Source organism: Pongo pygmaeus, chromosome 2, assembly GCF_028885625.2.
Source record: "Pongo pygmaeus isolate AG05252 chromosome 2, NHGRI_mPonPyg2-v2.0_pri, whole genome shotgun sequence".
NCBI lineage: Eukaryota > Metazoa > Chordata > Mammalia > Primates > Hominidae > Pongo > Pongo pygmaeus.
Genome location: NC_085930.1, coordinates 44,639,557 through 44,653,601, shown reverse-complemented (window position 1 = coordinate 44,653,601; position 14,045 = coordinate 44,639,557). Strand labels below are relative to the sequence as shown.

Below are 14,045 nucleotides of genomic sequence, written 5' to 3'. Positions count from 1 at the left end.
AAAAATCTTTCATGCCTGTAATCCCAGCACTTTGGGAGGCCGAGGCAGGTGGATCATGGGTCAGAAGATCGAGACCATCCTGGCTAACACGGTGAAACCCCGTCTCTACTAAAAAAAAAAAAAATTAGCCGGGCGTGGTGGCAGGTGTCTGTAGTCCCAGCTACTCGGGAGGCTGAGGTAGGAGAATGGCGTGAACCCAGGAGGCGGAGCTTGCAGTGAGCCAAGATCGTGTCACTGCACTCCAGCCTGGGTGACACAGCGAGACTCTGTCTTGAAAAAAAAAAAAAAAAAAACTTATATTTAAATAGTGCCTTACTTCTGAGGTGCTCAAAACATTTTGCAATGCACACAAGGGGGCATCTAGAAGAATATGCAAGCAGGCACCATTAGAACTTTCTGCAGCTTCTCTGTTTATCAGTAATGCTGTGATCACCACCTGGGTCCCAGAGCAAAAGCTCAGTGGGGCCAAAGCTAGGGCAAAGGAAGTAAAGGGAAAGGATGAAAGAAGACCAGTGGCAGGTGGGCCTGGCTATAAATCACAGAGGACGGCAGAGGTGATATAACTCCTGTGAGTGCCAGAAGTAGACCAACTTTGAGCCAGAAAGAAATTAATATTCCTCTATTCTATTTATTGTCCAGGAAGTTGTTAAAGGAAAATTAGCTCTAGGCAAGCGGTTAATTAGAGCTGAAAGTTTCACCTTCTACAGTGAATGTAAAATAGATGGCATTTGAGGGTTTAGGGATTCTTGCTTTTTAAATGTAAAATATTAAGATTGAGGTTATTCTCTTCCTCCAGATTTAAATTGGTAAACTCACCTATTCTAACTACAATAGGCACAATAATATTTTCCAAACACCAAATTGAGAGAGAATATAACTTTTTAAAAAAGATTCATAAATGTACTTTCAGGAAAAAAAATGAATTAAAAAAATTTTTTAAATAGTGTCTCACTCTGTCATCCAGGCTGGATTGCAGTGGTATGATCACAGTTCACTACAGCCTTTAACTCCTAGGATCAAGTGATCCTCCCATCTTAGCCTCCCAAGTAGCTGGGACTACAGGTGCGCACAACCATACCAGATTAATTTTTTATTTTTTATTTGTAGAGATGGGGGCCTCATTATGTTTCCCAGGGTGGTCTTGAACTCATGGGCTCAAGAGATTTTCCCACTTCGGCCTCCTAAAGTGCTGGGATTATAGGCATGGGCCACTGCACCTAGCCTCAAATGCATTTTTAATAAATTTAACACATTTCACTTTATTGAAAAAATTAAGATTAGAAGGAATTGGAACACTCCAGGAAAATCCAGATGTACAAGAGGGCATTTATAAAACCACAAACAGAATGGGACTTTCCTAGAGACAGCACTGTTCTCACTTTGACTTGTCTTCTCTTGATGTACCAGCAAAATCCAGTTGGGTCACAAATTCATGCCAGTTTTGACCTATTTTGTATATTTAAGACTGACATTTCTAGAGTTCCACATTCATATATAGACAAAGGTAAATTACCCATGGGTAAATTAAGGTAGAAATCAGTTTATAAAATTGGGCCTATATTTGCTTCCATAGTGAGTTGTTTGTTCATTTGCCCAATAACAATTGAAAGAAAACTAGAGGAGAGGAAAGAAAAGAGAGCAATTGATCCTGTCCTCATGTAGCACAGTCCAGTTAACCCATTAGAACAATGTGGAAGAGCTTTTAAATATACTATTTCCCAGGCCCCAATTTAGTTACAAATCCAGGGATACAAGGCTTAGTAACAAGCATTTTAAAATCTCTCCAGGTTTTCTGATATGCAGCCAGGTTGAGACCCATTGACTTAGCCACCCAGGGTTATGAGAGAGGCAAAAGCAATTAACTACAATTTGATTTTTCTGATGAATATGCGGAACATTAATACAGGATCCACCAAAAACTATTCTTAAAATATTTGGTCCTAATGCCTTTACTTCACAGTATAAAAGTCCTCTCTTACAAATAATATCCCAATTGTAAATTTTTTACATTTCAATTAAATTTCTCAAGTAAACCAAACAAAAACTGTGACAGATTCCAGTATGCAATATTCATACAGACAGGGATGATACATTTCAAATTCAGAGGCGAAATATTTATCGTCTAACCATACAAATGATCAGGATTGTTAAAAGTTTACACTGAAGAATTTGAACTTGCACACGAGTTGCCAATAATCTTGAATGATCTTAAAAACGCAAGGCTTGTCAAAAGACTACTTATTCTGCTAGATCTCATGGTTAGAAGACAATAACATAAATTGTCTCTCTTCTAAGTTGTATTACTGAAGGAATAAGCAAATTTAATTTGCTAACTCTTTGGAGTTTCAATACTACACAGAATATTCTAGAATACCAATTAAAAAATCATTTTACCATATTTAAGTGTACAATACCTGATAAACAGATGGTTCAGGGTTACAAATTTATTAACCTGTAGGGCTGCCAGATAAAACAGAAGACGTTCAGCTAAACTGGAATTTCAGAGGAATAACAAATGACTTTAATGTTAATTATGTCCCAATTATTGCATGGGACATAATTACACTACAAAATGATTCGTTTGTCTGAAATGCAAATGTACCTGAGGTTCTTGTATTTCTGTTTGCTAATTCTGACAACCCTGTTAGCATGATAAAGATTTTCCTAAAAATTAAAATCCACTTTTGTAATTTCCAAACTGTTTAGCACAGAACCCAGCACTCTAGGCACGCGGGCCACGTTTCATTAGACATGGGGTCAGGTTTGGAATTGACGCAGTGATATGTTAAAATTTGTAGTCTCTAAGGCTTCATTTATTTATTTGTTTATTTATTTATTTATTTGACAGAGATGAGGTCTCACTGCGTTACCTACACTGGTCTTGAACTCCTGAGCTCAAGTGATCCTCTTGCCTCAGCCTCTCAAAGTGCTGGGATTACAGGTGTGAGTCTCCATGCCTGGCCAGTTGTCATTTTTAAGGGAGGTCCATTCAAAGTCCTATCTATATATCTTAAAAATCCCTTTCCTTCCTGTTCCTAAACCCTGTGGCTTTGTTTGGGAGGCAGGCATCCTTACAGGTTCATAGATTAGGCAACTATTTTAGGCCCATAATCATTTTTATGTGAAATTCGTTTTTCTTTTAACAGCTTTATTGAAGTAGGATTCATATGCAAAAACATGGCCCATGTTTAAGCATTCCTTTTGATGAGTCTGGACATATGCATACGTCCATGATACTATGTAAGGCAGGAAATATTTTGGATATCGGAATATTCTGAATTTCATAGAGGTAACACAGATTATACAGCGTATATTATATGACATTTCCAGTGAGATTTGGAGCAGTACCCTCTATTCAAACATGTTATTATTTCTGTAGCTACATTTATGAATATTTGACCTTACAAAATTACTTTTTTTCCCCATGAAACTTTTCAGATTTTGGAATTGCAGAGGAAAGATTATAGACCTGTGTCAACAAATAATGATTGTTGAGTAACCAACCGTTCTCTGCCTCTGAAGAGGAACATCCTATAATTCTTTCTTTCTTAGATTTTTTTCCTTGGGCTTTGATATTTTAATTACCCAACTGATGAATGTTTAGTATAGAAAAAAAAACTAGAAAATCAGAAACTCAGGCCTTATGTAATCAAACAACTATGAGAAAAAAATAGCCTCAATCTGGAATCCTATTGATTTAATCCCCCAAATCCCATTATACAGTTCACTTCCTCTGACCAGGGAGCCAACTTTGAAATGTAAGAAAGAGGCACGGGAAGGGCTGGGTCCCTGCTGCACACTGACTGTGACTTGGCACCTGTTCTGCACTCAAGAGGCATTAACACTTTGCTGAAGAATTCTGGGCTAGGCTCACTGTCTTTCACTGGCTCCAAAGGAAGGATGGGGAGGAAGTAACAGGTACTTTGGCAAGAAAATCGTGGGAAAAAAGATTTAACCATTTAACATGCAATGATATATGCTTACTGTAGAAACATTAGGAAGTCAAAGAATTTAAGATTTCACTCAGGAACATGTTGTGTGGCACAGAATAATTTAAGCTTCAGTTCAAAACTTTAAGTGTGTTTCATGTGTTTAAGCATGCAGGCTAGGATGGCTACAAAATATAAGAATGCATCTGTGTGAAGACACACAATATTTGTCTTTAAACAAAAGGATAGTTTGAGATATATGTTTATCATCTGGGTCATGGGAAGACCCTTCAGCACGTCTATTGAATCACAGCCTTTTCTTAACCATTTTATATAATTTTGGTATAACTGACTTGATTTTTGTGTGCTAAAAAGAAGCACAGATAAAACAGATAATTCGGAAATAGAAGAAATTGAAAAATATTTTTAGTTTCAAATTTTTAATATAGCTAGAAATAGAGACAGAAAACCTACACAAAGAGATGCACACATCCATACCTTCTTAGCCATTGCCTGAGATCAGGCTTTGCCTTGGAATGGGGATGGGGAGTAGAAGGGAAGGAAGCCAGTTCCACAGTCAGGCCTTTGCCCAAGCTGGGCTTCATGGTGCTAGCGGTTTCCCTACTCTGTCACCAGGCCCATTAAATGAAAACAGTTTGCTAGACCAGAGGTCCCAATCTTCTTTCACTTGCTATAAGAAAATGTGATGTTCTCTTTGCTTACTGCTTCACCAAATAAATACACCCTCCAGGTTTATGTTCGAGTTAGACCCTTGTTTAAGCTTTATCAATGTTCATAGTGGCCCCATCTGTGATGTGGCTACTATCTGAGAACACAACCGGCAGGTGGCATGTATCACAAGGTCAGATGGAAACAGGGTTATTGATGTTCTTAACAGTGGTACCCCTAAGGGTAATAACAGGCCAGTGCAGGAAACTGCTGCAAAAATGTTCAATAAATACACAGTAGAACAAACTGACTACATTTTATGTTTTCTATATAAGTATGCCTACTGTTTATACTTTATATGGTAACATATAATAAATACTAATCATGATAACATACACTAAATGTGCAAAATAAAATGCATTCCTAAATCAGCTAAAAGAAGTAATACTAAAGACCAATCTTCAGAGCCAAAAAATAACATCAGTAATTTCATATCAAGATTAGAATGCTGATGGCTGGGCTTGGTGGCTCACACCTGTAATCCCAGCACTTTGGGAGGCCAAGGCGGGCAGATCACCTGAGGTCAGGCATTCGAGACCAGCCTGGACAACATGACCAAACTCCGTCTCTACTAAAAATACAAAAATTAGCTGAGTGTGGACGTGGGAGCCTGTAATCCCAACTACTCGGGAGGCTGAGGCAGGAGAATCACTTGAACCTGGGAGGAGGAGGTTGCAGTGAGCCAATATTAAGCCACTGCACTCCAGCCTGCGCAACAGAGAGAGACTCCATCCCAAAAAAAATAAAAAATAAAAGGTTTGAACGGGGAGGCATTCTGAGGTATTATTAAACCTTTTTTCTATGGCTCCGGCCTTGTCTCCAAAATTCTAGAGCCAGGCTTACAGGATGTACTATCAACATCTGAATCGGAGCTTGCCCAGCAGAGATATCTTTTCAGGTTTTGCTTTTCTCATTCCATGGTTTATATCTGACCACAGCAACAGGTGTATGGAAAAGGAAACACGATCCCTAAGGGGAAAGGCCACTTCCTCCTTCTGTCTTACGCTTTGGCATGATGGGCCGTGTGACTACAGGCCTCCTGGCATGTGCACACAGGCAGCCCAGCCCAGCTGTCCTGAAACTTGGCTGCACGTAGCTCTTTGGCAGGTGTTTGGCTCAGTGTTTTGCTAAGGCCCAGCCTGGACTAGCCATTAGCAGGAAAATCCAACAACAATATTTGCAAGCACACTGCGCAGTATCCTGGCACATGCTATGGGCTGGATAAACAGTGGATCACAGTGCCCTAGTGCCCTCCTCTATTTCACAGGCTAGAGTGGGACATAAATGTCTAGTAGGCTCAAAACAAACATCAATTATAAAATGTTTATCTGTAAAAAGAACAACAGGGAAAATCTAACCTGAACTGGAAAGGTCTAGGAGGGCTTTTCTGAAAAACCAATACTGATCTTGAGCCCTGAAAGACAGAATCAATGAGGCATGGAATATGAGGAAGGGAATTCCAGGTAGGGGAAAACAGTATCTGCAAAGGACTGGGGTTGGGGGAGGATGAATCTTTTAACAAATAGAAAGATAGAAAGGAAGGTGACTGTGAGAGTGCTGTGAAGAATGGGAGGGTGGTGACTGACAGAAAGGCTGCTGACAGATCACACTAAGGAATTTGGACGCATAGTCAAGTACAGTGTGATACAAACCACAGTAATACGGTCTAATTTCTTCTTTTTAATTGCATTGGCTGCTGTGAAGAGAATGGGTTGAAGGAAAGCAAGCGGAAGTAGACTAAATAAGAGATTTTCATAATAGAGAAGAGAACGCTGTTAGTGGAGATGCAGAGATGTTGAAGTAATCGAGAAATAAGCTGGTAATCAACTGAATGTAGGGATGATAAGGAAAGACGTGTCAAGATCAATTTCCAGGTTTCTGTTGAACATATAGGTGAATAGAGATGCAATTTCCTGGTTGGAAAAACTGGAGGATGGAGGGTGGAGGGTAGAAGGCAAGGGAAAAGATAAGATCAAGAGTTCAGTTATGGGTGTGTTCAATTGGAAATACCCATGAAATATCCAAGTGGGGATGTCAGGTAGGCACAGGATATGAGTCAGAATTCCAAAAAGGGTTAAGAACTAGAGAAATCCCTATGATGTCACCAGCATATACAAGTTATTTGAAGCCATAGCTATAGAAGGACATGAGGGTAAAAGAGAACTGAGTTCAGATGAGAGATAAAGAGTGAGAAAGAGGTAAGAGAAATGGATGGAAAACCAGAAGATTGTGGTACACAGAGGCAGAGAAAAGGGAGACAGTGAAGAAGCGCCAAGAAAAGAGCTGTCCCCTGTACTGAATACTGCTCAGGAGTCTGATCATGAGGGGACTGAAAAGCACCCAGCAGGCTGGGCAGCACCGAGGTCTTTAGTAGTCTTAACAGGAGAAAATCTGATGGAGGAGTAGAGGTCTAAGCCAACTGGAGTGGAAAGAATGTTTAATTGGAAAATGAAGAAAAGGAGACACAGTATACCCAGAAAATTGTTTAATAAGTTTAGCTGTGATGAAGAGAAGAGAGATAAGGTAGTAGTTTATTGTTAATCAATAAAGTAGTAATTTATTTTTAAAATAATAATATTGGCATGCTGACAGTAAAGAGGGAGAAACTGCCCCCAGGGGGTGAGGGTGCAGAAAGACTGAAGACCTCAAGAAGGTGGGATAGGATGACACCCAGAGCACATCCAAAGGGACTGGTCTTTGATGGAAGGAGGGAACCCCACCTTCATTGTGAGAAGATGGGATGCTTCTAATTTCTCTGTGGTAAGATGATCTCTGAGCCAGAGGGATGAAAGTGGGCCAGGAGTATGAACAGAGTGTATGAAATAGCTGTGTCATTAAATGGTGGAATAAATTTATTTAAGAAACATAATAATGCTTTTGCCAAGCTGTGTTGAGTCTCTCTTTGAGTTTAGTTGTCAAGAATACATAGTAACATCATCTAGACCAGTCTTTGTTTCCACTTCCCACATCCTCTTCTGGAGTTCCTCACCCCAAGCCAGTTTCTGCCATTTTTCACATGATGTAATGACAGACAATAATCCTACCTTCTAAGACCAACTAATTCCCTCATAGCTGTATGAGCTGGTCCTACGCATCAAGCCCCTGTAGTCCCCTCTCCGGTGCATAGCCTCTGTCAAGCCATCAAAACAATATTAGGAAGGATGGAGGTAGCTTCCTTGCTTGTTTCTGCCCGTGTTCCTAGAATTCCACCTGAGAATTCCACCTTGACAGTATAAGATAACTTTCCCTGGGAAGTGAGATTTAACATTGGCTCAACTTGCTTCACTTTTGTGTAGAATCTGATATTAATGAGAAATACACAAATAGAATTTGCAGGCCATGCCATATGTGAGATACACAAAATAAATAACTACATGGATTAGGATGGCAGGAGGGTTCACAAGGAACATGATACCCAATTCCTATGTTGCACGAGTTTTCCAATATGACATAAATAGCAATAAAACTACTCTACTATTACTTAATTTAATTAATATTTACTTGATAATAAAATATTAACACAAGACATCTGATGCCTCCAATGAAGGCTTCTTGCAGAATCTTTGAAAAGCATAACAATTAGCTGAATCCTTCAGTACTGCAGACTTAAGACAGTCAACTCTTTGACTTCATTTTGGCCTTTTAAGAAAAATACACCCACTACCCAAATACTACTTAAAAGTTTGGGCCGGGCACGGTGGCTCACGCCTGTAATCCCAGCACTTTGGGAGGCCGAGGTGGGCGGATCACGAGGTCAGGAGATCGAGATCATCCTGGCTAACATGGTGAAACCCCGTCTCTACTAAAAATATAAAAAATTAGCCAGGCGTGGTGGCGGGCGCCTGTAGTCCCAGCTGCTCGGGAGGCTGAGGCAGGAGAATGGCGTGAACCCGGAAGGCAGAGCTTGCAGTGAGCCGAGATTGCGCCACTGCACTCCAGCCTGGGTGACAGAGTGAGACTCCGTCTCAAAGAAAAAAAAAGTCTGGGGGCAGAATGAACATACATAAAATTTAATATGAAAAGCCTGTGCAGTTTAATTCTGACATGCTGGTAACCAAGAAATTGATGTGTAGCATTTAATTTGACTTTTATTTCTGACCTATCATTTTGAGCTCATTCTCTGGCACCAAGAACAAATGCCCTTATTTATAGGTCTTAAACAAATAAGAGCCTAAAAAGGAAGTCACGTTCAGCAGAAATTCTTTCTACACATTACCACTAGAACTTACTCAAACTAAAAAATGTTTCTTTTTCTCAGCTTAGTGGAGAACACGTTGAGTAAGGAAGAATGTGTTAAAGCTTATTTGCTTTTTCTTTCTCAAATTGGAATTTTATTTTCAGTTTTATTGGAATTTTATTTTTAGTTCTGCTCTAACTAACTCAGAATGGGAGAGGAGAGTAATGTATATTTCCCAGAGGAAAAAAACACATAAACAGACAAACCCAACTACCATCCTGAATTCTAAAATCTGCAAGTGATTTTTCAGATATCAGCCACCATTCAGGTTGTGATCCAAAATGTACACACAGAACCTTTTCCAAGATAAGTGTCAACTGTGTTTCCCAGATAGCTTTCTCTTGGCAGTGTGTGAAGACTACCCCCAGAAGAAAATTTTAGAAACTTCAATACATTTGTCAAAAAGCAGTGCACTTGCACTGAAAACAATAGCAAGGCAAAGCAGGTGAGATGAGTGGTTCTCATTCATCTGTTTAATAAACAGGAAAATGAAAAGAAATGAGGCAACCCTATTTGAATTTGCTTAAGCCATCCCTACAGGGCAGCAGTGGTAAAGAACTTCAGTATACTAAAAAAATTACTTAAAAAACACAATGGAATCAGAAAAGCAGAAAGGCCAATGAAAAAAAGCCAACAAATAACTCACTCATCTCAAGTAGGATAAAGCTGCCAGGAATATCAGCTCACAAATTATATGGACACTGCTTTCTCAGCATCAGCTGCCCAGTACCTGGCAGTTCTTAGTTTCTGACAATGTATGATCTTAGGATTTTTCTCTAGTGTCACTGTCTCCAGGAACATGACACACAAATCCAAAACCACAGTAATCCATTCAACATTTAAATTCAATCAATCAGGACCACCACTTTGCCCATAAAAACTGCATTGAAATATAATTTTCTTTTACCTTGGTCTTTTCACCAACAATGTTCTTTTCCAGTTCAGCTATTTTCCGGTTTAGATGATCCAAAATCTCCTTCTCCTTCATAAGTTCAGTTGTTTCAGATTTCTGTTCTCCATCCAAAAGAGCACATTCCATATCCAACTAAGGACACAAACCAAAGCTCAGAAGTGTTTCACCTTTGGGGATATTCTCAACTGACCACCCTAGAGATACATTTGCAACAGCTACAAATTTCCAAAAGTAATACTGTAGCAGCCAGATCGGGTGCCTGGGAACACTCCAGACAGCCCATGTGAAATCAGTATTCCCACATAAGCAAGCTAGAGAACCTAGAATATATTCACTAAAAAAACTAGCTATCTTATCACTTAACTTTTCTACTATAACCCCTCTTCTGCTCACTTCTCAAGGATATTTTCCCTATTTGCTTCAGCTCAAGATCAAGCACAAACCACCATGGGAGCAGCTATGTCTTTCTTTCTTTGTCCCTAGAGCACGGGAAGAGAAAGTTACCCGAGCCCAGCATGTGAGCTCTGCATTCCTCGCAATGCCAGCAGGAGGGGCTTCCAGCGTCTCTACGCAAGACAACAGGTGAGCAGTCCCCTAACCACTTAAGGGCCTATTGGTATCATCTGTAAGGACAGACACACAGATCTTCCCTAGGCAGAATTACACGCCCCTTCTCATGCCATGGGGGTAACATAAAATTTGCCACTGTCTTCTACTGTGGTTATGCAATATGTGTTCTGTCTGCTCCCCCCTGGTTTCCAAACCTCTAGAAACCTGGATCGATTTTTGATCAGTGTGTGAATTTCATCATGGTGCCAATGTGATATCCAACTCACAGTAAAGCATGTTCAGAAAACATTTGCTGAATTTGACCTTGAAATCTAAATACAGGGCACCTCAGCTGATAGATCCTCTGTTAGGTCAGAAAGCACATACTAGTTTAGACAAAGTTGGTTGAAGATTCATAAAGTGCATTAAAGAGGGCTTAATATGTTTATCTCATCTGGTTGGAAAAAAAAAGAAAGAAAAAAGGAATGTAGAAAAAGGGTATTTTCACTCTACACAGGGAACCCACTGAATAAATGTTTGCTTATGTTGACATCTATGTATTCTGACCTCCAAAGCCTGTGCCTGAATGAGCAGCAATATTTTTAAGCTAAAGGAAAGAAAGAAAAAAGGGAAAAGGGAAAAAAGTTTACCTCTCTGAAAGATTCATCCATCTGATCATTTATGTCTTTGATTTTTTGCTTAAGTTCCTCGAGGTTGTTCAGAATGACTATCCGGGTTTCTTCCATTGCAGCCAACTCCTGAGATCTCTGTTCTTCACTTATACCCTCTGGGGTCTGCAATTAATCAATACAGAAATGGATTATTCACTTCAGTTCTAGAATTTCCCAACTTGACTTGTAAACCACCCACAGGTCTAGTGTTTCACAGTCTCCACGCCCATGTAGATTTTAAAGGCATCCCTGCAATTGCACGCTTGGAGCTCTGATGTGTTTTTCCCACATTATGCCATCCTTGGCAGTTAGGCTCTCAGGAGAGTTCAGACAAACCAACTTCAGTTCACCAATTCATATCGTTTTGAAGCTAAAAGAACTAAGAGATTACACAGGTAAGAAAGGTGTGGTATGTAGAGATTGAGATGACTTCTCCAAGGTTATAGAGAAAGTTCAGCATAACAGAGAACTAGAACTGACAGAAGACTTGTGGCATCTTCCTCAGGGATCTCTTGGGCATGATGCTATGGTCATTACAAGCACAATATTCTCTCCCATCTTCCAGGTGAGGACATCTCCTACAAAAGCCTCTTGAATCTCTAGGCATACTGTTGGGTCTTGCTGCTAGGGTTATCTGCAAATGAGCATTCATGCTTATGTATTTCCTTCTCAACACAAGTTAGAAAAGCAAGGGCACATCACTTTGGGGAGCCATAAAATTATTTAAAACTACACACTCAGTATTAAATTAATTGATGCTTCACTTTTGTGTTAGTGCACTATTTCCTCTCTTTGTCCTATAGACCTTCTTGCTATATAGCATCTAAGACACTCCCTAAAACAGGACACTGGCCACCATTCATAAAATTATTTCATGGAAAAACTGGTTCATCGGCAAGAAATAAGAAAGTCAAGAAACAAATTAAGTGACAGAGTGCATAGTTACACTCCTGAATGGAGCTATGACAGATGCCCAGGGAAGAAGGCAATATTGTAGATCACACACACAGTCAAAATGTGACTGTTTATTCTTCAAGAAGAGAATGGAGTGAATTACAAATAGCTTCTTCTTTCTAGAATTTCCGGTTAGTTATCTTGGATATCACCTGGTAGAGACCAATCTTTCTATATATACTATATGTCAGTATGAATGTATTATTTATTTAAATTATCCCTTTTTGAAAAAGAAGTAATTTTTTTGGAACAGCAAGTCAATAATTATACAGTTTCACAAATGAAAATTGAAAACAGCAGCCCAGTTGAGTAAATTATTGAATATTTGTCACTAATTATTAAAAAAAAAACTTCAAATTAACCCCCAAAAAAACCCCATCAAGTTGAGTATATTTCACTAGGTTCACTAAATTTATTTGACAATCCTGATAATACATTTAAGAAGCCATCCGTCATGTCATATTCTGTACTCTTTATTCATATTTATATTCTTTATTCTTTACTCTACTTTGTAGCTTTTTAAAGTGATTCAACGATTCAGCATTTAGTACCTCAGGTTTGTTAGGATGAAGGTAAGCAGCTCTTCCAAGCTTTGACATTTAGCTCTTTAATTGTCATCTTACATGAAATATCTTATCAACTAATAAAACAACTGTTGACCTTTTTATCACAGACAATAAAGCTCATTGTCCTAATACTAAGGTGCCTGTTTTAAGCCATGAGGAATGCCTGTAACAGTGAAATGGCATTCCAGAATCACTGTGAGTAATCCTAGCAGGAAAGCCTCACCAAGGGCAGTATCCTGTTGGGTCAAGATTACATATTAGGTTTCTACTTCCAAAATGGCTTAAAAATATCTCTTTCACAGGTGGAAGCAAGGCATTAAGAAAAATACAAAACAACAGAACAATCTGTAAAACTCCAAACTTTATAAGCAAGTAGGGGGTAAAGATGGTTAATACTAGGAATCATCTGCATAATTCAAAGTTTTTAGAAAGTTTATCACAATAGATATATTTAATAATAGACAACTTAAGAGTCTGTTTATAGCAATAAATGCCATCTAGGAAATGTTTGTGGTTTTTTTCTAAGTTATTTATAAGAAGCAAAATCTCCAGGAAGCATTCTAAAACCGAACACTTTATGATAGAATGGGGTGAGGACAATGTAATCTCATTTATTAACCAAATAAAGAAAACCAAATAGAAAGCCAAGGTGTGGTAGCCACTGAGTAGCTTTAAGTTTTACAGTGACAGAGAACATTGTAATTTTAAACATATGCCCTTTATTTTAATTTCTCTGGGAATTTTTTTTCCAGTAATGGACAGGAATCTACTAACAGTGACATGTTTTAATAAGCACATTACGTGTGTATGTGCATCCTCTAATATGTTATCTTTGGGGAAACTTGATCCACACAGGAAAGGGGAGAGATGATAGGGGAAAAGACACTTTCTGCTTGCCCCTTTTTCACAGATTTCTTCTTAAAACGCTTTTGCAGCCAAAGGAGAGAGGTGTGCAAGGGACTCAAAAGGAGAAAGATGAGCCACTTTCCAGACAACTTTTACCTCAGGAGGTGGTTCACAAAGGCCAACTAAAATTAGTATATTTCCAAAGTCATCTGCATCTGTAAGTGTTACATAAAGCAAGTTCTTGACTGGTAACTCTCAGGTTTCCTAAATATCATTAAGATCGTTTTGTATAGTTAAGTCAACTTACAGTGTTTTTCACATTCCTCTCTTCTCCATTTATCCCTAAATCGATTATTAACATTGTACTTTGTTAGGCAAATAATCCAGTATGGAAATTAATTGAAGAGAAAGAGCATGCAAAACAAATAGGAAGGTTATTTTTAAAGAATTTTATAACTGCTGTCTCAAGGTAATATATGTCCACCTTCAGAAAGTAATACATAAAAAAAATGTGTTTCTTGGAACCCATCAGCTCCGCTCACTTGTACTCTTTCTACACTGCTGTGTGGTAACCTGGGTGTCCTTGATGTTTCCTGCCTCTAAAGGATGCAGAATCTTACCTCTCTTGCAACAATAGATGCTGCATTAAGC

General features: G+C 38.9%; 1 protein-coding gene across 18 annotated transcripts in view; it reads right to left on the bottom strand.

The window, feature by feature from the left end:
• PHLDB2 (pleckstrin homology like domain family B member 2) overlaps positions 1 to 14,045 on the bottom strand; it is a 240,953-nt gene that overhangs the window by 46,475 nt on the left and 180,433 nt on the right. For all 18 annotated transcript variants that reach the window (XM_054480718.2, XM_063661609.1, XM_063661610.1 and 15 more), the window contains 2 exons: positions 11,008 to 11,151; positions 9,803 to 9,940 (listed from right to left, as the gene is read on the bottom strand). In XM_054480718.2, coding sequence (XP_054336693.1) covers positions 9,803 to 9,940; positions 11,008 to 11,151 — 282 coding nt within the window. The remainder of the gene's footprint in view (positions 1 to 9,802; positions 9,941 to 11,007; positions 11,152 to 14,045) is intronic.